Raw genomic sequence first — 22,380 nt, 5'->3', positions numbered from 1 at the left:
GGCCGTTTCCGGTCAGGGCGGCTGCGCGTCTCCGCCGTGAGGGAGGCTGGAAATGGCGGCCGGGAGGGGGCAGCGCAGGACGGCGGCGCCCAAGACCACCGCGACGGAGCCCCCCAGCGCCGCCAAGCCGGGGTCCGCGCGCCGAGACTAGGCCGCCCGACGGGAGCCCGCGCGGGAAGGGAAGGCGAGGCGCTCGGTCCCCGACCCGGCCGGGCCTCTGCGGGCAGGGCAGGGCAGGGCGCCGCCGGCCTGCGGAACGCCCTGCCACGGGATGCGCACGTCTTTCTCGCCCTCCAGGCGCGCGCACCCACACGCACACGTGGGTTCCCCGCTCCGGCCCCCTTCGGCCCGCACGACAGTCCTGTGAGGTGGGTGAGGCTGCCGGTGAGACGCGTGGCTGGTGGGCGGCGGGAGCCGGAGCCGCTTTCTCGAGGCCGCTGGGCCGCCGGCGGAGCGAGAAGGGGGCCGGGCGAGCCGGGAGGTTGGGAGGGAGAGGCCTCTGCGAGGCGCCCGCCCGCCCGCTCCTCCTCGCGGGGCCCCCTCGCTGCCCCGAGCCCTCGGCGGGCCCTTCGGCTGGCGCCTGCCCGGCTGCTCCGCGGCCTGGCCTCCCGGAGCCCCTTGCTGGAGCCGGAGGGCGGGCGCCGCCACGCTAAGCCCGCCTGGACGGGCTGGGAAGGGCGGGGGCGTTTCTGCCGCCCTCGGGTGGAGGGTCGCTCGCCTCCCTCGACGGGTTCCGGCGCTCGAGCCCGGCTTGCCTCCGGCCCGGCACTTTCCTTGCTTACCCGGCACCTCTCCATTGTAATGACTGTACGCAGGTGACGGAGTGGGGGGGGGGTTGCCCTAGGAGGCTTCCGACCCAATGCATCGATCGGCCTTCTGGTGCCACAGAACTCTTCGTTGGTGCTGCCACGTTCTCACTCGGTCACCCTGAGAGAACTGTTGTGAAGCGGGGGTGCTGCGAAATGCTGTTTGTTGTTTGGGGCAGGGAGCTTAAGAGTGTTTTCAGTTCTTGGAGGGCCTCCAGTCGTGTTATTCTGTGCAGTAGTTCAAATGCTTACAAGAGCTTTTGTAGTAGAAAAGAGCCAACCTCCAGCAGCACCTAGAAGACTAACAAAAATTTGTGGTAGGGTATGAGCTTTCATGAGCCACAGCTCACTTCTTCAGATACCACAAATTTTGTTAGCCTTCTAGGTGCTACTGGACTCTTGCTCTTTTCTACTGCTACAGACAGACTAACACAGCTACCCATCTTGATCTATCAGGAGCTTTTGTGTTTCCACTTGTCCCTTTTCTGTTCCAGTTGTATAAAACACCCAATAGCAAAGCCCCTCTCCCACATTCCGCAGGACCGGAGGGGGGTGCATGACCACAATCCTGCCACTCTTTTTTCCTACCTGGCTTGACAGATGTGCGTCATTTTTTTGTTCCAGCCTGTTGGAAGCTAAAGCGACCAAAGAAGCTGAAAGAACACTCAAGTAGGTAAGATCCAGATGAGGCTGGTGCGCATTCTCTCACCTAATTTTTCTTCTTTTGAAGGTCGAACTGAGTAGTTGAGACAACTGACATTTTGCACGCCCAGTGCAGCTATAATTTTATTCTGTAGAAATGTGACAGAATACATAAAATCTGTTGCTAATTTTTATTAGAAGGTGCAGCTGAGCAAAAGGGCTCTTTATGAAGTCCTTTTTCACTCCTTTAAATATCTTGCCAAACATATTTTCTTTGGCTACATTCAGAGTGTTGCAGTGGCAGGCAAGGGCAAAAATGAATGCCAGGCTTGTTTGTTTTTCATCCTTCTCCTTCCAAGTAGATTTTTATTGGCTGGAAATCATCATTGGCCTTGAACTCAACACAAGCCGCATTATGTGAGAAAGCATTTGTTCCTTGTGTATGTCGTATTAAGGAGCAAATGTGAGCACTTGTTAATAGCCAGGGAATTTTGAAATCTCTTAGTATTATATGCCTAATAAAATTCAGTATTTGCTGTAGACTTTAAAAGAATAAACTTGTCTTATTGCTCCTTGTTAAAACTATGACATTAATTTCAATGCATATAGATATGTTGGTCTGGTATTTTTCAGTTGTGGATATTAAAGTTGTTGTCCGTTCTGAAAAAAAAAAAGTCTTATTAGGTAGACAGACCGTGTTCATTTTTGCAGATGGAAACTGTTTGAGAGTGCCTTGTTGTGGCTGAGCAGCGACCAGGCTGCCACCCTGTTCAGAACCCAGCCCAATATCCAGAGTCCACACTGATTCAAGGTTGACTTTTTTCCCCCTTTCTGCTCTATATACTTTGTATCCATGATTTCCCCAGGTACAAAGCAGAATTTGCCCCAGTGCTTCAAAATGGGTTCAGTCGATCTTGTTGATTCTCATTGTTCGCAACCCTCCAAGTCTCACCCAGAGACTGCTGGTTTGTAACTGAAATTCTGACAGGTTGACTTCAGCTGAGCCTCACGGCAGCCTTGCTAGCAAGAGCAGGCAGCCGTAGTCCGAGAGGCTGGCGGAACGATGCAGAGTGTCTGAGACAGTTTCAGATTCCTCATTTACATCCTCAAGGAGTTTACAGATCTGCTTTCTCCACAACTGCCATCTTGAAACCAAACTTAAAAAAATGCCTGCCTTGATCTGGCTTGTGATGGCAGATGGTGATGGTTTTTAACCTCTTCCAGAATTTTAGCTGTTCTTGTGAGCTCATTGAATGCCGGTTGGTTTTCAAGTTTCAACTTTGGCTTTGTGTGTGTTTTATATGTGTACATCTACACACACCCATACACACGTGCATGCACATAGGAAATTATAGCAGGAGGTGAACAGCTTCATGTCTCTTCAGTTAAGCCTGAGCCTAAGCAACTGCATTATTGTTCCTTATTTTAATGAACTCTCAAAATGTCTTCACTTTGTTTTGGGTTCCACCTTATCCCTGCCTCACCCCCAGAAAATTGTTAAAATAATATCTGGAGAAAATCTGGGCCTTTAACATAGCATGAAAACTAACTAGAAGAGCAGCCAGACGGCCATCAGCCACCTACCTGTTTTGTGGGGGAAGGGGACAGGACGGGCTGGCTGCAGCGATGTCTCCCTCTGAAGGAAGGGAGGACTTTATATCGTTGCTTCTTCAGCTGCGCTGTGAGAACAGATTCTTTCTAATACTAATCTGCGACTCTCCGGCACTGCTTTCCAGTATCGTCCCTTGAAAGCAGTGGAAGCGATTCCTTTGACCAGGACCTGATTCTCCTTGTGAGGAACCTTTTTTAATCAAAAAAAGAGTCATATACCATTGCATAAAATTGCTCCTGTTACGAAACAGATGTCCGTCCCAGATGTATTGGATGGGTCAATATATAATCATATTAAAACACAAATACAACCCATTTCAATTCCCACAAGTATATTCCCCCACCCCCTCCCCTCCCCCTTTTCAATGTTGACTTCCAACAGCACTCCAACCCCCCTCTATTAATATCACATTATTTCTATATTATAGTTGTTCTTATCTTGTTATTGGTAAAGATCTTAACTATATCTCATCTTACTTAGTATCGTTAAAACCCTTCGAAAGACCATAACTATCCTTTAACATCCCATTTCTTTTCCATATATTTTTTCAGCTTCTTCCAGTCTTCCAAAAATGTTTTTGGTTCTTGATCTTTCAAGTTCAGCCATGTACAACAATTTGCTTGTCCATTCTTCAACGGTATATGACTCTTATCAAGTTTATTGTCAGTTCTCTTACTGCTCACAGGAAGGACAAGCATCTTAATTGCAATAAAAAATTTACCTTGATATAATTAGTGTACCGAGAACAAATTGGAGTGATCACACTAGTAGTGCTGAAATCAGCTGATAGGTAAACAATTGCCAAAGAGGAAATGCAGATGAGGCACCAGAACTTAATGGTATTGCCCTGTCGGTAGCCGCAGCTGAGTGCCACACTGGCAGTTTCATCTGTAGAGTGGGATGAAAGCAGGAAGGGGACAGGAACTTCCCTTTGAGAAAGGACTGGCTTACTCGCTCTGGAAAGCAGGATGTGGGGAGAGGGTTCTGTCCCGAGTTTGCAGAGTCATGGTTTCAATAAGTGTCCAGTCTTGTAATCTGGCAGATTCCTGGTTCCTTGTTTGTGCATGGGGCCAAGAAGGAGCCCTCTAGTGAGTGAGGATCCTGGTCTCTCAAGGTCATCTCCGCTGACTGGCAGCTGCTGCCTGGGGTCTCAGGTCTTTCCCATCACTTACTACTTTTAACAAACCTGGGTCCTTCTGCATTCAGAGCAGCTGCTCTGCCCCGGTACCTGCTGTGAGTATCAGGCACTGTTGCTCACCTGTATGTGAATATCCCTGTTTCAGATATTTTCATGTCATGCAGTGTGTCTTGTTATAGGTGATGCTGAGGGGGCTTAGGTACAGTTAATAAGTCTCCCTGTGTAATAGCTGAATGGGCTGTCTTAGTGAAGGGTGTGTGTAGCTCACCACCTCCCCCCCAGTCAGGAAGTCACTGTGGTACAGAATGCCCTCTATTTTACTTCATTTATCATCTGCCTTTTCCCCAGTGGGGACCCAAAGCAGCTACATCTTGCTCTTCTCCTCCATTTTATCTTCACAACAACCCTGTGAGGTGGCTTAGGCTGAGAGAGACAGAGAGTGAGTAACTGGCCTAAGATTGCCCAGGAAAGTTCCACGGTAGAGCAGGAATTCAACCCTCGATCTCTCGGATCACAGTCCAGAGCAATGCAGTGGCCTCAGGTGATGTCAAGGACCCTTATGGGACGTTCTGATGAGCTGGCAAAGTATGCACCATCTCTTCTCTCACTCCTCCCAGTGTCTCTGTTTAGCTCTCAAGCTATGGTGCCCTCCCAGTGGGTTAGATTCAGGCGCCTAGGTGCGGTGTTGATTGATTGATTGTGCTGGCAGCGGGAAGCAGTGCCTAAGTTGTGTATATTTTGTCCCCTTTGAGGGTCTTTTCTCCTGCTTGCTTTTATTGGTGTTACCTTTGAGGTGCATATCCCTTTGAGGAAAGTGAGCACAGCACAGAGGGTTCCTTCCCTGCCTAGGGCAGTGGGATTGGACTCTGGGCTCTGCATTAGAGGGGCTGTCTGGGCCAAAGGTGGATAATGGTTGCTGAAGGTCTTCAGCAATCTTGATCTCAACACAGGAACACATTGGTAAGTGCAGTTTTAGGACTGTGGTTTTTGTGCATGGCTGGAGATGTGTTTACAGTCCTTGTATCATCCCCAGCAGAACTAACTGCTGGCTGCCTCACGATCTGAAGCCTGGCAAACGCTTGCGAGCGCAGCTGTCCTACTCATGCTACTCAATGGCTTGATCCACTTGTGGGCCTAGTGGCTCCTGACAAGCAAAAAGCCAAGTTCATGAGCTGCTGCCGTTTCCACCTCATTAAACAGGCTTGTGACTAGTACATTAGCTTGTGGGTTAGTGTCTTTTTGCTCAAAGGACAGAACAAGTCCAGCTACGAATCTTGCTGTGGGGCTTTCAACAATGGGGTTTCTTTTACACAGCTCAGGTGGAAGACATCAGGAAAAGAGGAAGACTCAAAATGAGATGGCTTGATTCAGTAAAGAAAGCTGTGGTCTCCAGTTTATAAGATCCGAGTAAGGCTGTTCATGAGAGGACTTCTGGAGGTTAATTCGTGTTGATGTCACCAACACACGCACACACCATTAGGCGTGCTGTGAGGCTGGGGGAGTGCCAGCCCTGGGGCTGACCTCCTCCTCCTTACCAGAACTTAGGTTTCAGGCAGCTTGGAGAGAGGCGAGGGTGAGGAAAGATGCAGAGGCCAGGGAAAACTGGGAGAAAAGCAGTTTTGTTTCCCTTATGCTTTTTTGAACTTTTTTCCAGTGGAAAAATTGGAACTGTTCCTTCTGGAATGCCTTCTGTTTTGTATAGGTTTTTTAGAAGGCAAGATTCAGCTGCCCTGTCTGTGTTCCCTCCAAGCACTTGTGAGTATCTATAGGAGACAAAAATCCAGCCGTTCTGACCAGTGGGAGTAGGAGGGTGCTGTGGCCAGGCCCCCAGCCGTGCGAGGGGGAGGACTCTTCTGGGCCGCCTTGGGGAGGTCTGTCGCCTGGGCGCGTTTCTGGAACTATGTAGTGCTGGCTGTAGAAAGCAGGCTGTTCCTAGGAATGAAACCTCCTTTTTGTTGGGTGAGTTTGGTTTTCAAACCTGTTGTTCCCTATCCCCCTGCCGCCACCGCCGCCGCCAAAAGTTCATCTGCTCAAGGAAACATGCCCGGATTAGATTTTGGATTATTGTTGGAATAAAACTAAGGTATTTGTATGTTTGGATTCTGATACATTTAAAATATTTTGAGTACAATTTTATGTGTTGAATTATATGTCATTGTGTTCTATGTTCTTGCTATATTAAGAAAATTATTGCATATATTTCATTGTTTCCTGCAATTTCCGGAGGGGAGGGAATCGCTTGGGGAGAAATTGTCATCCCGCCACCCTTTGGTGTGCGGGGTCCCACAGGGAGCAGTACTCTCTCCATTATTGTTTAACATCTGTATGCGCCCCCTTCCCCAGTTGGTGCGAAGTTTCGGACTTGGGTGTCATCAATATGCAGATGGCACCCAGTTGTATCTGATGATGGACGGCTGGCCCGGCTCAGCCCCAGATGTCCTGGAACATGCGTTTGCAGCCGTGACTGGTTGGTTGAGGCAGAGTCGGCTGAAACCGAAACCGACGAAGACGGAGTTCCTGTACTTGAGCCACGGGGGATCCAAATGATCCAAGCAACGGTCATTTCTAGGCTAGATTACTGTAACTTGTTCTTTGTGGGGCTGCCCTTGAGCCAGACCCGGGGATTACAGCTGGTACAAAATGCAGCGGCCCGTGTTATTACAGGAGTGCCAAATAAGGCACATATAACACCGAGCTGTATTGGTTGCCAGTGGAGTACCGGATCAGATTCAAGGTTCTGGTATTGACCTATAAGGCCCTGTGCGGACTGGGACCGTCTCTCCCCATATATTCCCCGGAGGACACACTGATCAGGGGACAAACAGCTGTTGGTGGCCCCTGGCCCCAAGGAGGCCCGCCTAGCCTCAACTAGAGCCAGGGCCTTTTCGGTCCTGGCTCCCACCTGGTGGAACGCTCTGTCTGCTGAAATCAGGGCCCAGCAGGACCTACTATCTTTTCGCCGGGCCTGCAAGACAGAGTTGTTCCGCCAGGCATAAGGCTGAGGCTGGGCCTCCGCCGGCCTGGAAAAAAGGGGTGTATAAATCTTAACCCTCTCTGTGAAGGCTGTCCACCATCCTGTTTTAAATGTGTTGTTTTTAATGTACATGAATTTTTTAATTCTATTTTTAATATGTTGTTATCCACCCTGAGCCTGCTCGCGGGGAGGGCAGAATAGAAATCTGAAATAAATAGATAAAATCTTTGTTTTTCCTCCCTGGCTCCCAAACATTACTTTTTGCATAGGAACAGGATTGGGAAACATTTCACAGATGGTGGCATTTTTGAACGGGATGAGTGGGAGAGCAGGGAGGACACTTTGCTTGACGGAGACATGGCCAGCCTGTTCTGAGAGGTTCTGGCTGGGCCCGGAATCTGTTTCCCCTCATCTCTTCTTAGTATAGTTGTTTCATGTTTCTTCAGGATATAATGTAAAACACTGAAGTCTTGAGCTGGCTCTGTCTGAGGCAGCATCAGGGTTTTTTTTTTTTTTTTTGGTTCATCTGTGTTGCTTTTTGCGCCTGCAATGCCACAGCAATGCTCCCCCGCCCCCCTTAACCACAACAATCCCCCTGTGAGGTGGGTGGGGCTGAGAGAGCTCTGAGACAGCTGTGACTAGCCCAAGGTCACCCAGCTGGCTTCAAGCGGAAGAGTGGGGAATCAAACCGGGTGTCCAGATTAGAGTCCCACCAGTCTTAATTACTATACCAAGCTGGCTCTCTGCATACACCTTTCTGTCCAGTGTTGATAAAAGGTGGCCTGCTGTAGCCCAGCTCCTTCTGATCCCCTTTGGCAGTGATAGAAAGGGAGGAATTGTCATGTAAGTGAATTTTTTAAAGAAAAAGGAATAACTCCTGGTGCATTACCCTGAGCTGTGGGAGGGAGAGGGTATTTGGACAGGGGTCGCCGTGGCTTGCAGGAAGTTGTCTTAGTGTGTGTGGGGGGGGGGTAGCTGCTGCTGCTAAGGGGCATTTTGGGTCCTTCAGCAGGGTCAGAGTGGTGCCCACTCTCCTCAGATTCGGCTTCTTTGAGGTCAGGAGGTGGGCCCAGCCCAAGGTGTGGCCCTGTCCCTGGCTTAACCAAGGCTCCTGTCTATGGGAGAGTTCTGGGGTTTGAGCCAGGCTGATTTTGGACTTTCAGCCCTGTGAGGCCTGCACTGAGAATGCAAATATGGCCTGCTTAGAAAAAAATGTTTTTTCTTGCAGGGCGGGGCGGGGGGGGGGTCTGCCTTGTTAAATCTCATGCCTCAGAAAAGGCACAAGATTTGTGAGGAACTTGGGGAGGGGGGAGGTCTAAAGTTATTCTTGTCTCTATAGCTGCCCTCTTGATTGCACGAGGATGTGATGAATGAGCAAGCGCTTAAGTGGCATGCAATGAGGCCAGTCAGCCAAGAGCTCCAGGGGCCTCTCACAGGCGGAGAGCAGCGCTTGGCGTGCCATCTTGTGGGCCCTGCTGATTTCCTTCCCGCTTTTCAGTAGGGGCAGGGGTATACCAAAGCTGCCTGCAGTTAATATCTGTTGCAGCTCTTAATTAAAGCCAGTCACTGCGAGGCCTGCTTTCTGTTCATTTTGCATAGTGAAAGCAGCTCCTGGGGCGCAGGGTCTTACATAAGAGTCCTCTGATCTCACCCTGAGCTACTGCTGGAAGGTCAGCCCAACAGACCTAGACTGGGCAGTACAGATGACCTTCCTTGAGGAAGACCCAATAGCTGTTAAGGCCCTGGAGTCAGGGGGGCGGGGTTGCTTTTAGGATTGTATTTCGTGCTGTTGCACAAAGTCATGTGAGATACCCTGGATTTTTTTTTTTAAAGCTGGGTGGGTGCCCTTAATCCTATACTTTCCAGCCACTTCCAGCCATTTCTGCTCAGGATGGCTGCTTTGTCCTGGCCGCTTTTCTTCTCAAGGACACTGGGAAGGGGTGCTGTGACTTTGAGCAGGAAAATGGCTGGAAGGGAAAGGATCAGGTTGCCCCTCCCCTCCTGGGACAGTGCTCAGGAATGGTTTTTTTTTGCCTTCTGGGACTGCTTCTTTTTTTTTTTTTTAAGTTGGGGCAAAGTTTCCTGTTGTCAGAGAGTTTCCCATGCGGTGTGTGTTGCAAGGACTTGTTGATCCAAAGAAAGAGCATTGATGAGGCTAATGGATAGGAGGAGGCATGGGAGGGTCAGCCTGTGTGATCACAGAAGCTCCTAGGGTGGACTGTGGCTCCAAGGTCATGGTCAGAGCTGCTGGTTTTGGAGAGGACTTTTCTCTGCTCCAGACCCTGGAGGAGGCAGTCAGAAGAGATGGTTCCTCTGTGGGTCCATATGGCAAGCTGCTTGTCCTGCCTCTGACCCCCAACCATAGGTGGTGCTTGTGCAGGCAGGTGACGCTTTAACAAAAATGTCTATTCCTGCAAGCAAGCCTAGGAGGTCTTAATTATTGCTGTCCTTATTTTAACCCTAATCAGGACCTCTGAATGCTTTGGAGTAGCTAACAGGACACGTCAGTCCTTTGGGCAGAACTAATACAGTAGAGCGGGTGGCATTGGCTTGTTTGACTCCATCCTGCAAAGCATGTATAGCCTGTGAATTCCAGATGATAAAGGCAAAGGGGTTGTCCTTAATTTGCCCTTGCTGGAGGAAAATGTGCTGGTGGTGAGGTTCTGCTCCTGTGAGTGAAGGAAGTTTAAAAAGTCATAGATGGGCTTGGGTAGGAGGAGGCTTGCCAGCAGTGTGGTTAAAAATGGGCATTCTTTGAACTATTTCTCCCTTGATTTTGCACAGCAGAATTGGTATCAGTACTGTGTGCTTTTGAAAAGTTGATCCAGTAAGACCAACTGGGTTTTGTGTATACTATCAAAAGACAGATCTGTGTCAAATGGAAAATGTATTGGCTACTCTGAAGTATGTCTAGAACACACCTTAGATCTAACAGCAGCCCTTTCTGTCTCAGGGAATTAGTGCAAGAGGAGGAAGAACAGTTGATGGAAGAAAGGAAAAAGAGGAAAGAGGACAAGAAGAAGAGAGAAGCTGCTCAAAAGAAGGTGAGCAGTTTGTTTCTTGGCAGTAGATCCTGGGCATCACAACCGATGCAGCCTGAGGATAGTTAAAACAGCAGCACTCAGCAGACCCTAAGCCCAAGCAGAAAAGAGCGAGCAGCATGAAGGCTGCCAGGGAGCGGAGCAGTCTTGAGCAGGGCATGCAGTCAGAACCAAACGTGGACTGAAGCACAGTGCTGAGTCCCAAGCCAACGTGAAGGCTTGGGTCAAAAGGACAGCTGGCATCTGGCGTCAGGAACTTGGCAGGTTCCTTCTGCGTCAGGTGGGTGGCTGTGGGCAGGCCACAACCAAGCTAGCGGTTCCAGAGATTCATGAAGGAGGTTGGTTTTCTCTGAAGCCACTTGGGTTGCAGCTGTAAAAAACATGCCTGTGTTCTGCACTTGATCTTCTGGATCGTCGTGATTCCCTGGAGAAAGTGCCAAGGCAGAGTCGCAGCTTTGCTTGGCTCTAGGGAAGGCTTGCTCTTTCCCCTCAGTTTGTGGCTTGTTCAGTGGGAATCGCTGTTCATCTGCTTGACGGGGGTGTGGGGAGAGGGGGCTTGGAGGGCAAGCCCGTGAAGCTGGCTGGCTGCATTACCTGCAGCCCTCTGGCGGCTGAGTGGTCAGTGCAAAACTCCCTGGCTCTTGCTGGCAGAATGTGACTTCCTGGTTGGCTGTACACCCCCCCCCCCACTTTCAGGTTTGAGAACCTTTCTTCTGTGGATGGGGAGAGGTCTTCTGATGCTGCCTCTTTGCTCTGTAAAGGCAGAGATGTTACCTTGAAAGCCACGTCAGATTCGGATCCAGTAGCACCTTAAAGACCAACCAGATTTTTGAGATGCTGTGGGACCTGAATTTTGCTCTTCTACTACAGACCAACATGGTTATGCACCTGAAACTACCTTGAAAGCTGAAGTCCCCTTTCCCTGTAGTTTGAATGGCTTGGCTTGGGACGGCCAGCCAATTGAGAGTTGGTGCCATGCGGGACTCCTTGGCAGCTGGCAAGCCAAAAAGACATCCATGTCTTTCCATCTGAAATGCTGCAGGGGCTGCAGATTCTGCTAGTGTCACGTATTCATGATTTTAATCATTGTATGCATGTTAATCTATGTATTCTCCTGTGGTTTCAAAACCCGTGTAAGGTTCAGCTGCTGGTTGGGCATAGTACCAAAAGTTCAGGATTGTTCTTAACAAGACAGTTCATTACTGTAACTGAAGGACTAGCAGATTTATTATTTTTAAATTACAAAAAGTTCTCCTCTTTAGCCTTACAACCTTGCTTTGAGAGTTTTACAGCACAGTCCTCAGGGCCGCCGGGCCCTGCTGTGCTTGTGCACACGTAAGTATGACACGGCTAGTCCGTTCCTTAAGGAATTCTGCGGGAGAGCTGCGCCAATAAGCCAAGCTCGGCAAGGCGCGGCCAGGAGAGAACGTTCCATAGTTGCCTGGGCAACACAGGCAGAATCCACTGATTGGAGGGCAGCTGCCGTTGGTAGTGCCGTGAGTGGCAGGGAAAGGCGTTTCCCCGTCGCTAGCTGCCAATGCCACTCCCCCACCCCCCCCAGAGAGTGGGAGCACAGGGCACAAAGACCCCCACAATCAGGCCTGCTGCATCCCAACAGAGGAGCCCTGCCCCTTGTGTGGGAGGCACCGAAGGTGCAGACAGGTCACCTGCCCACCCCCCATTTCCAACAAGAGCCAGGCTGGTGGCTGAAGCACTGCTCACTTACAGACTCCACTCGCTTGCAAAACTCCAAGACCTCCTCCTTGAAAAGTAAGACCAGAAAGGTGGGGGGACCCAGCAAGGGTCTCACTCGCTGCCCCTGGCACTCAGGATCAGCCCCCTCGAATCCCCGAGAGGCGCAGCTCCTTAGAGGCAAGCAGGGGGCGGGCTCTGAAATGAATGACAGGAATGCCCATAAGAACCCCTGGGAGAGGCTGGACGGTGCATTGGATGTGACAGGAGCAACAAACGGCCTATCACTGATACTTGTGGTGGCTCCACTGAAACTCATCACTGCATCACAAAGATGCGAGGAGAACGTGGGGTGGACCCGGAGAGCCATCCCTGGTCTTGGGGTGACGCCCTCCAGAGAGGAGCGATGGCCTGCGGGACCAGAGGAGGAGTCCACCCCTGCCTCTGCAGAGAGCAAAAGTGAGGGTGGTCTGGCCTCGTGGGGGAAGAGCCCCAGGAGTCCCCAGACATCGCTCCCCACACCCCTCCCCGAGCATCAAGCTTGCTCCCCGCCTGCAGCGGTCGTATCGGACAAGCCAGGTCAGGATCCAGCAGCCCCGTCTGCCAGAGAATGAGAGTCCTCCGTGGTGCCCACCCCAGACACACATGGGCAGCATTCCAAGTCCCACCCCAATACAGGGCAGGGCTGGAGCCTCCAAGGTGCCACTGGACACCCGCTCCTTTTGGCAGCAGAGCGATGCCAAGTCACTGAGGCACCTGGAGCCTCTTCAGGGCCACCCCATCTGTACCAGCTCAGATCCAGGTGGGGTACCTATGCGACCACCCCTCACCATGTGTTCCCCAGAGGCTGCTCCGTTTGGCAGTCCAACATCTACTGGTGGCCCCTGGCCCGAGGGAGGTTCACCTTGCCTCAGCCAGGGCCAGGCTTTTTTCAGCCCTGGCACCAACCTGGTGGAAGTCTCTGTCTGTGGAAACTCGGCCCCAGTCGGATTTATTATCTTCCTGCCAGGCCTGCAAGACAGAGATGTTCTGCCAGGCATATGGGGGTTGCAGCGGGCAGGCCACCAAACCAGCCTCCTGCCAAGGGGGGAAGTGTTGTCCCCCCATACTGTTTTCATCTGGTAGCTGGCCGCTCTGCCCCACGGATTTGTTTAATGTTTTTACTGTATTTATTACATTTTGTGACCTGCTCTGAGCCTGCTTTCAGGGGGAGCGGGATATTAATTGAATAAAATTTTAGAAAGTGTGAAAGGGCATCCCTGTGGGGAAGTGGAGAGGGAGCCACTGTCAGGCACAGGCAAGCAAGCAGACAGGGAGGGCGTTGCTGTTCAGCACAAGACTTTACTGAGCAGCCAGAAGTGGAGAGAGTTGTCAGGATGTGTGTCGCCAACTCCCGTTGCCCAGGAAGGGATCTGTGCCTGTCGGCACAGCAGTTGGGGCCAGGCGGGGAAGTACCCTGCTGCTTTCCCTGAACCGGGGTTGACGGGCGGGCTGCCTGGGGAACTGCTCCTGGGGCTGGCTCAGATAGCAGCGGGGAAGGATTACCAGGAGCTGAACAACTGTGCTGCTCGGTCTCCCTGAAGGGTTCAAGCTGGCCTGAAAGGGGAACAGACTCCCTGGTGAGGGGCCTGGCCTTGTGCAGGCCATGAAGGGGTCTGCCACATGCTAGGAGGGGGTCCACAGCCGGAGGTGGTAGCGCCATCATCACAGGTGCTGCCAGCAACCAGAAGAGGCATGCCCCTCTGTCAGGAAAGTCCTCCTGTGAAGGAGACAGTCGTGGGGTTGTGCGCCCACCGTCTCAGGGGGGTTATGAGAGCAAGCACCCAGGCACCCTGACTTGCAGCTGCACTCTCTCCTCTGCTCAGAGGGGAGCCCGGCGTAGGAAATCTGAACAGGACCCCGACATGGGCTACTGGAGGCCCCCCCCCTACAGCTGTGTTGGAGGGCAGCTCTCTAGGCTCCTGCCTCCGTGGCAGGTGTCGGCAGTACCAAGTCACTGGCAGAGGCCACATCTCCCCCCCCCCACCTCCCCCGGCAGTGAGCCTCAACCATAGAGGCTGACGCTTGGGGAGTGGGTGGGAGAGGAGAGGCTCGTGTGACTGAGCAAGCTGGGGCAGCCCGCCCCCCCCCCCCAGCTCCTTCTTACCTGACAGTGTGCCCTTGGCCCTCCCCGAGCCAGAACTCATGAGTTGGCTAAACCTGCAAGGGAACTTGGGTGGTAGTTGTTAGTCAGGCATTCTGGACTTAGCTCTCCCCCCCTGCTGAGTGCAAAATACTCCCTACATTTCACTACGCTCCTCCATTACATTCTTGCCCCGCTACTGCAAGCACTCTCTCACTCCTTGAGCTCCAAGTCCCCATAGCATGGGGCTCTCAGACAGAGCCTCTGTCCACCTCCCTACTTACCTTGGGTCATGGCTGCTCCAGCTGGAAGTTGTGTGGGGTGCCCAGGGTGCAGATTGGCTGCCTGGGAGGGGGCTTGTCTGCCGCAGGGGTGCAGGGGGGATTGGCGGTAGCTGGCCTCCTATGCTCGACTAGGCTTGTTGGGTGGGACCAGGTGAGAGGAGGGGGACGAGTTTTCCTGTGCAATGCGTACCGATGGGCTGTGTTGCTGTTTTTCACAGCTCCCCTGGGCGCTGGCTCCGGGACTTGCGCCACACTTATGGCCCCGGTGGCTGGGCATTGATGGATGGCCAGGTCGGAGCAGTGCCACAGCTGGGCACCGTTGTAGGGAGTGTTATGCCAGTGTAAGTTCAGGATACATCATCATAATTCGTAGTCGGCTCCCTGAGCACTTTCAACCCCTGCACTTGGGATTGGGGGGAGGGTCTTTTCTGGGGTGACGCCATGATTGTGTCCTCTCTCTTATTTAGATGCCACACAGAGATACTTTTAGTCGCAGGGCTCGGTTCTGGGCCCAGTGCTTTTCAGTATTTTTAGAAATGATCTAGACAAGGGTGTGAAGGAATTTCTCATTAAATTTGCAGATGACCCCAAACTGGGAGGAGTAGCAAACACCATTGAAGATAAGATAGAATTCAACAAGATCTGAACACGCAGAAATGGGCAGCTTTGAATAAGATGCAATTTAACATCGATAAGTGCTGGGTTCTGCACCTGGGTAACAGAAAGAGAAAGCATACATACTGGATGAGGGATACACTTCTGGGTAGCAGTGAGAGTGAACAGGATCTTGGGATACTGGTGGATAGGAAGCTAAATATGAGCAGTCAGTGTGATGCAGCAGCAAAAAAGGTGAACGCAATCTAGGGGTGTATCGAAAAAGGCAGAACATCCAAATCGCAGGATGTCCCACTATATACTGTGTTGATATATAGGCTGTGTCTGCACGGGGCAGCTCTGTGATTCTGAGTTGCTGATACTATTTTGTTGCTACTGTTACCTTGCTGAATCTTGCGTTTTAATATTTGTGGGCCTGATCTGCTGTTGGTGAGGGTGGAATGGGAATCTTTTGTAGTTTCTGTGAAATCTAAATGATCTTGTTATGGTGTTTAAATTCTGTGCTGTTTGTTTCTGCTTGTATTCTGTTACCTGCTGCCATTGTTTTGTATCATCATTGAACTAGCAACAAAGCCCGTTGTGGGGGGAAAATACAACGGGCTCTAGAAAGGGGAGGGCCGGCAGGCATTCGCTCCTCCTCCGTCACTGATTCTAGCTGGTGAAGGAGGGGGTGGGCGTTGCCATCTACTCCATGCCTGATCTTGGCTGTGTGAAGGGGTGGTGGGTTTAGATAGCTGCTCCATGCCTGACACATGCCGGGTAAAGGGGTGGACATTGCCTCCTGTTCTGTGCCTGGCTACGGCTGGGTGAAGAGAGGAACAGGCAATGCCTCCTGCTCCGTGCCTCATCCTGACAGGTGAAAGTGGGCGGTGGGCTTTACTGCCTGCTCTGGTCCTGATCCCAGCTGGGTAAAGGGGGTGCAGGCATTGCCTCCTGCTCTGCTCCTGATTCTGGCAGGTTGAAGGTGGGGGGGGGCAAGTATTGCTGCATGCTTGGCTCCTGACTTTGGCAGGGTGAAGACAGGGTGGGCATTGCCACCTGCTCAGTGGCTTATTCCAGTAGGTTGAAGAGGGCAGGCATTGCCTCCTGCTCTGCTCCTTATCCCGGCTGGGTGAAGGGAGGAAGGTCATTGTCTCCTGCTCCGTGCCTAATCCTAGCCAGGTGAAGGCGCAAGGTGGGCATTGGATTCCAGGTGGCTGAAGTGGGGCGGCAGGCATTGCCACATACTCCACTCCTGATTCCAGCTGGCTGAAGGGGGGGAATGGGAATTTCCACCTACTTTGCTCCTAATACCAGGTTGGTTAAGCCAGGGGGTGGACATTGCCACCTGCTCCGCTCCTAATACCAGCTGCGGTTAAGGTAGGGAGAGGGTAATGCCACCTGCTCTGATCCTTATACCAGCTGGGTTAAGGTTGGGGGGTGGACATTGCCACCTGCTCTGCTCCAGATTCCAGGTGGCTGAAGGGGGGGCATTGCCACCTTCTCCACTCCTAATACCAGCTGGGTTAAGGTGGGGTGCAGGCATTCTCACCTGCTCTGCTACTGATCCCAGCTGGCTGAAGGGGGATGGGCATTGCCACCTGCTGTGCTTCTAATACCTGAGGGTTAAGGCAGTGGGTGGGCAAAGCTACCTGCTCTGCTTCTGATCCCAGCTGGATGAAGGGGGGTGGGCATTGCCAAGTGCTCTGTTCCTAATACTAGTTGGATTAAGGTTGGAGGTGGCATGCCACCTTCTCTACTCCTAGTAACAGCTGTGTAAAGGTGGGAGAGGAAATTCCACCTGCTCTGCTCCTAATACCAGCTGGGTTAAGGTGGGGGATGGGCATTGCCATCCAATCCACTCCTAATACCAGCTGGGTTAAGGTAGGGGAGGGGATTGCCACCTGCTCCACTCCTAATACCAGCTGGGTGAAGGCGGGAGGCGGGCATTGCCACCTGCTCCCGGCCTGGGCTTCCCACCATGCCACATTTTCTGGAGGGACATGTTGTCTTGCCTAGGCTTCCCTCCATGGCAGCGCCCTCTGGTGGTGCAGCAGGGTATAAAGTGAGTTGTCTGAAATACACTTACTCAATTATATAGTAAGATTGTATTATTCTGTTTGCCATTGTCATCGTCATTTCCTCTTTCCGCTCCTCCTCCTGGCAAGATGTAAATATTTTAAATAACCTGTTTTAAGAAGTAATTTACATAATTTATATAGAAGCATAATTTATATAGGACAAGAAAGTTCCCAGAAGTCATTAACTGGTTGATGAACTTTTTGTTTCAGGCCACTGAACAGAAAAACAAAGGTAAGTTATTTTACAACGGTTGACGTGAGTTTATTGTGGTGCAGTGAAGGCCTTTGAATATGGAGGGGAATTGCCAGCTAGTTTCTCAGGGCGAAGGCATTGATCGTTTCCAGCTTCTGGATTCAGCCAGGACCAAGTCTCAGAGGCAGAGAGGGGATGTGCGTGGCAAGATTGGCAGCCCCGAAAGAGCAAAGGAAGAAGAGTGTGCTCACCCTTGCTCACCTTGGCCTTTTCTCTTTTCCATGCTGGGCCTCTCTCAGTTTAGCCAGACAAGTAGTGTCAGATGAGCAAACAACCTGGCAAAGGCTCCAGGAAGGAAGGAAGGAAGGAAGGAAGGAAGGAAGGAAATGTGCTGAAGAGAAACAACCACACACCGCTGCTGCCTGGTCCCTACTCTGTGCTTTTCAGCCCTTTCCTGAATGATGCTGAGCTCCAAACTCCAGTAGCGATGCTGCACATCCTTCTTCCTTCCCCTCCCCAAGAGCCTTCTGAGATTGGTTGAATATTGCAGCTCTCTTCACTGCCTGTGAGTCTAGAACCCTGAGAGACTCTGCCACGAAAGCTTGGCTTTGAACGTCACTGATGTTTAAAACCTTTCTCCAAGAGGTGGGCAGGGACTTGAAAACACATGATCTGCTTCAAGTCCGCTGAGATCATGGAGCCCACTTGCGGCCCATGGGCTCTGGCCTGTAGGAGGGAGCTGCCCTGGTCTCCACATGCAGGTGTCTTCGCTTGCTTTGCTTGCTCCATGACTTGAGGATGGAAGTCGATCAAATAATAACGTTTTGACTGAGCAGTGGTGACTAGTCTGCTCATTCCCCTCTGGAAATCGTAGCTCAGTTGTCTGCTTTTGGGACTCTGCCAAGCAGGGTCCTCCTACGTGTCTGTCTACACTGAGGTGTTCTAGCCATTCTTCGTGAATTTGTGCCATCCGGTTTAGACAGCCTTGTTAGCCATCTTGCTGCAGTCAGCTCTGTATTGTTGCAGCCAAAAGAACTTGTTTGGGCTGTTGACATTTTCTGCGCCAGTAGGGATTAGCCTGCTTCTCCCGTAGAGCCCTTCCGGTAAGCAGATTTGTCGCCGAAGGTCTAGTTGGATGAAGTCCATACAAGAGTTACCAGCTCCAGGTTAGGAAGTTCCTGGAGATTTGGGGGGGTGGAGCCTAGAGATGGTGGGGTTTGGGGAAGAGGAGGGACCTCGGTGGGATATAATGCCATAGAGTTCACCCTGCAAAGCAGCCATTTTCTTCAGGGGGATTGATTTTTGTGGCTTGGAGCTCAGTTGTCATTCTGGGAGATCTCCAGCCACCACCTGGAGGTTGGCAACCCTACACACAGATTATTGCCTCCCTGCTGTCTTCCAGACCTTCATTCCTGTAACTTTCTTTTTCTGCTCCCTTCTTGCTACTAAGTTCAGAGTTCCTTCTGTCTCCTGCCTCTTATAAAATGTTTTTCTAGGCAAAGTGAGCTTTCTTTTCTATTACTGAAACAGCATGGTCTGTTAACATGCAAATGATGACAGGTTCTCCCAGCAGTTAGTTCACAAACGCTCCATTGCAGCCGTGTTATCAACTGGGAAAGGGGGAGACTCTTGAGTGATGGCAGTAGCCATTTTTTAGGGTGTTTCGTGTAATCTGTGTGGCAAACCACACCTTTTTTTTTTTTATCACGAAGGGTTATATGCTATCCAGCCAGCTTACACTCTCTCCTCCTCTCCTCCCCATGTCTTCTGGTGAGGGCAGTGCCAGAACCACCCAAGCCTGTTGTAAGCCCCTCTCTGCCCATCGCCGCTATCCCCGGCGCTCCCACAGCAGCCAGCAGCAGCAGCAGCAGCAGTAATAATAGCAACAATAATGCCAGACGGCCTGCAGGCAGCCACCCACAGCAAGCTCCACAGCAGCCTTCTCCCCGCTACCCACCTCGCGAAGTACCACCCCGATTTCGGCACCAGGAGCAGAAGCAACTTTTGAAGCGGGGGCAGCCGCTGCCAGGGCTTGCAGTGAATCTGGGGGCGGCATCTAAACCGCAGAACAGCCCGTCAGGAGGAAGTTCAGCTCCAGGCGAGCAGCCAGCTGCTGTCGGAGAAGAGTGGAGTAGCAGCCAGAAACAACCAGGTGAGGGGGGGAGAGCGCCTGGAAGGAGGGGCGGGGGGGTCTGTTGAACGTCGAGCCTGGTGGAGCAGCTTCTCCTCACACGAAGGCCCGGTGGGGAAGCGGGTTGTATGCCTCGGTGCGAACTTGACGTTGCTGTCCTCGGAGAGCCTGAAGACCTCCCACCAGCTTCCGGGTGTTTCCGGTCCCAGCTGGCCTAAGAGTTGGCTTCAGACTCCTTGTGCCCAAAGGACTGTTCTGTTCTGGTTTGGTATGGAGGATGTCCCACAGGCCGTTTCACCAGTGTGGTGTCTGGGCTGCTCAGTGTGCAAACGTGTGCAAACGTGCCAAGCTTCAGAGCAGAGGACCGCGTGGGCGGTGCCAGCCGTGTCAGAGGTTTGGTTCCCAAGGCTCAAATTGATACCCTCAAGATTAGAGATGTAAAATTTCTGGAAATCTTGGAGCCCTTTGACTGATGCACTGTGAAGTTTGGTGCAAGGCCTGGCCTGTCTGTGCTTTCAGTTCCTCGAAAGAGCTTGCTGTCAGTCACTCCAGTGTTCTTCCGGCCACTTTATCCACCCTCTGCAGCAGTTTTCTCCCCGGCCTTCCATGTGGTCTTCTAAACCCAGTGCCAGCCGCGACAAGCGTCCTGGCCAGTGACAAGGGGCTTGCAACAGATTGTTCTATCCATGCCTCGTTAAAGCGTCTAAGATTTATATCCCAGCTTTGAACAGCTGCAAAGACTTTAGATAATGAGACCTAAAAACAGCAATCTCTTTGAAGAACCAGTTGGTGCAAATAATTTGTATGAGTTCTCCTTGTTTTAACTCTTTCATCAAGACACACGGAGACTTCTTTTAGAGCTAATAGTTTATTCTTTATTGAAATAATCTTTTTAGTTAAGCAAGATACTAAAATATAAAGGATTATTAAAATACAACCTATAAGTAATGAACAAGTACGTGCAACAAGGTTGAACTCTTTTAACATCTCTCAAGTAAATTAAGACTGATTTAAAATCAGATCTACTGTGAAATGCATTGAATTTTCAATAAGCAGTCCTGCAAATATATTTCTCACCTCCAGTACTTAATGCAGTTTCTTTAATCAAAACCTAATCTCCTATTTGGGTTTCATCTTTTATATTAATTAGCATGTGCTATAAATAGAAACATCTGAAACCTTTCATGTGTGACAACAATATAAAAACATGATTGTTTTTGGCTTAGCCGATTCTTCAGTTTTTCAATCATGTGACATTGTAGCAAGCCCAACAGTGATGTCATGTTGCAAGTGCAAGATAAACTTCATAAACCATTAGAAGGTGACAAAAAGTTAAGTGAGCAGATCGTCCCTAGTCCATTCTAGCAATCAAAGAACTATTTCTCTATTACTGTCCACTGCTTTTAATTGGTTGTCAAAGATACAAGGAGCTTCTGTGTTGTTCTGCAACTTGTTGACAAACTACATTAAAGTTCATACACAACTCACTAGAATATGCGTGTCTTAAGTAAAGTACACTGTGATCTGATCCGCATCCCTGTTTCAGGCTGGTTCTAGGAGCCAGGCTCCTCATCCGTCCGCTAGAGCAAGGGGGACTCCTGCTTCCTTAGTCCGGTTTTGCAAGAAGCTGTGCAGGCAACAGAGCGTTCCTTGAAAGCAGGGGGGTGGGAGTGGGCTGGAGTGAACCTGCCTGAGGCAGTTTACAAAATAAAAATTGTAAAAAACAAAATATTAAAAGACATTAATTAAAAATTAGCAGTAAAAAAGCCACAGCCCAGCATAAAAACAATCATAAAAACAGATCATGGACAACCTAAAACAGCACGCATGGGTCTGTAACTTTGAATCTTGCCCATGTCTCGCGAGGCAGCTACTGCTGATCTGTAAGCAGGTCAGATGCCTTAAGTCACGTAGAGTTTGAAAAGAAAATGCCCTGAAGCCGGGAGTGCCCATTTGGGGGCCTAGCAGAAACTCCTTGCTGCTCGTCATAATTCCAAATGTGCCTAGTAACGTGGGAGGCAGCACAGAACCTGTGCTAGTTAGAAGAGGCTTTCTGGATAGTATGAAAGGGTGGAATAAAGACAGTCTTGATGATAGTGCTGAGGAAGGGTGGTCCTGCAGTGTTAGTAGGGGAGAAGGGAACTGTGGCGTTAGGCTCTGTCTGGTTGTGCAGCTCACCTGTGAGGGCTCCGTTGCCATCAAGCAGATGAGGGCCAGAGCCAGTTGAGCATGGCTTTCTGTAGGCACAGCCCAGCCTTTTCTCCCTGACCTCTGGCCCTTTGGAGGCACAGATGATGCCTGTGTTTGCTGTGTGGGCATTCTTCTGAAAGAACGGTTCACTCCTTGAGGACGTAGGGCTGCAAACGCAACCACACCTCTTAGGTGGCTCTCCACATGCTGCCAAACAAGGCTGCTCTCTCTTGAGTACGAGTGGGCCTGTTCTCCCTGATCTCCTGCCCCTTCTCTGCTAGGTACGGTGGCCCTTAGTTCTCCAAACCTTTCCCTGGATTTCTGCCCCAAGCATCCTTAGGGTCGCATCACTGCTGCTACCTACGGATTGGGAACGCTTTTGACCTGATCTCTCTCTGGTGTGTCAGTGGGCATGGCAGTTGGGAGGGATGCTTGGGGAGGGCGGTGCAACCTCAGTAATGTTCTGTGATTCGTTGCTTTTCCTCTAGGCATGCCTCCCATTCGGGACCTGGTCAGCCACTCTCCCAGCCAATCAGGTGATGTAAACATGTTTCCCTTTCATTTGTATCTCTAGCTTTTAACCAGAGCTTGCCAGTTCTAGCAGCTCCTTACTCAGTTCTTTGTTTCTTGGTTACCTGGTCTGTGGTTTAGGACTTCCTGCTGGAATACACAGCTTCATTTTCTCTGGGGATCAAGAGGGCCTTGGAAACTATTCTTCCTCTCTTTTGATTTTTCCTAAATCTCTTCCACTGTTAACTGTTTGCTAGAAGCCAAAGAGCTGACTGCCCTTCTGCACAGGGCCTAGTTTGACCCTGCCCACACCTGGAAGCAAACCGGTGCCGGCATCCTTCCTGTTTCTTCTGCTCCCCCATACGCCGTG

The 22,380-nt window shown here is 51.0% G+C and overlaps 1 protein-coding gene across 4 annotated transcripts in view; it reads left to right on the top strand.

The window, feature by feature from the left end:
* Window positions 1–328: 328 nt before the first annotated feature.
* TNRC6A (trinucleotide repeat containing adaptor 6A) overlaps window positions 329–22,380 on the top strand; it is a 42,988-nt gene continuing 20,936 nt past the window's right edge. For all 4 annotated transcript variants that reach the window (XM_054992375.1, XM_054992374.1, XM_054992373.1 and 1 more), the window contains exons 1-6: window positions 329–368; window positions 1,431–1,479; window positions 10,126–10,216; window positions 17,197–17,218; window positions 18,960–19,331; window positions 21,989–22,036. In XM_054992375.1, coding sequence (XP_054848350.1) covers window positions 10,157–10,216; window positions 17,197–17,218; window positions 18,960–19,331; window positions 21,989–22,036 — 502 coding nt within the window. In that variant the 5' untranslated portion in view covers window positions 329–368; window positions 1,431–1,479; window positions 10,126–10,156. The remainder of the gene's footprint in view (window positions 369–1,430; window positions 1,480–10,125; window positions 10,217–17,196; window positions 17,219–18,959; window positions 19,332–21,988; window positions 22,037–22,380) is intronic.

Source organism: Eublepharis macularius, chromosome 12, assembly GCF_028583425.1.
Source record: "Eublepharis macularius isolate TG4126 chromosome 12, MPM_Emac_v1.0, whole genome shotgun sequence".
In the NCBI taxonomy this organism is placed as follows: Eukaryota; Metazoa; Chordata; class Lepidosauria; order Squamata; family Eublepharidae; genus Eublepharis; species Eublepharis macularius.
The sequence above is the reverse complement of the archived record's forward strand: the minus strand, read 5'-3'. Positions and strand labels throughout refer to the sequence as shown.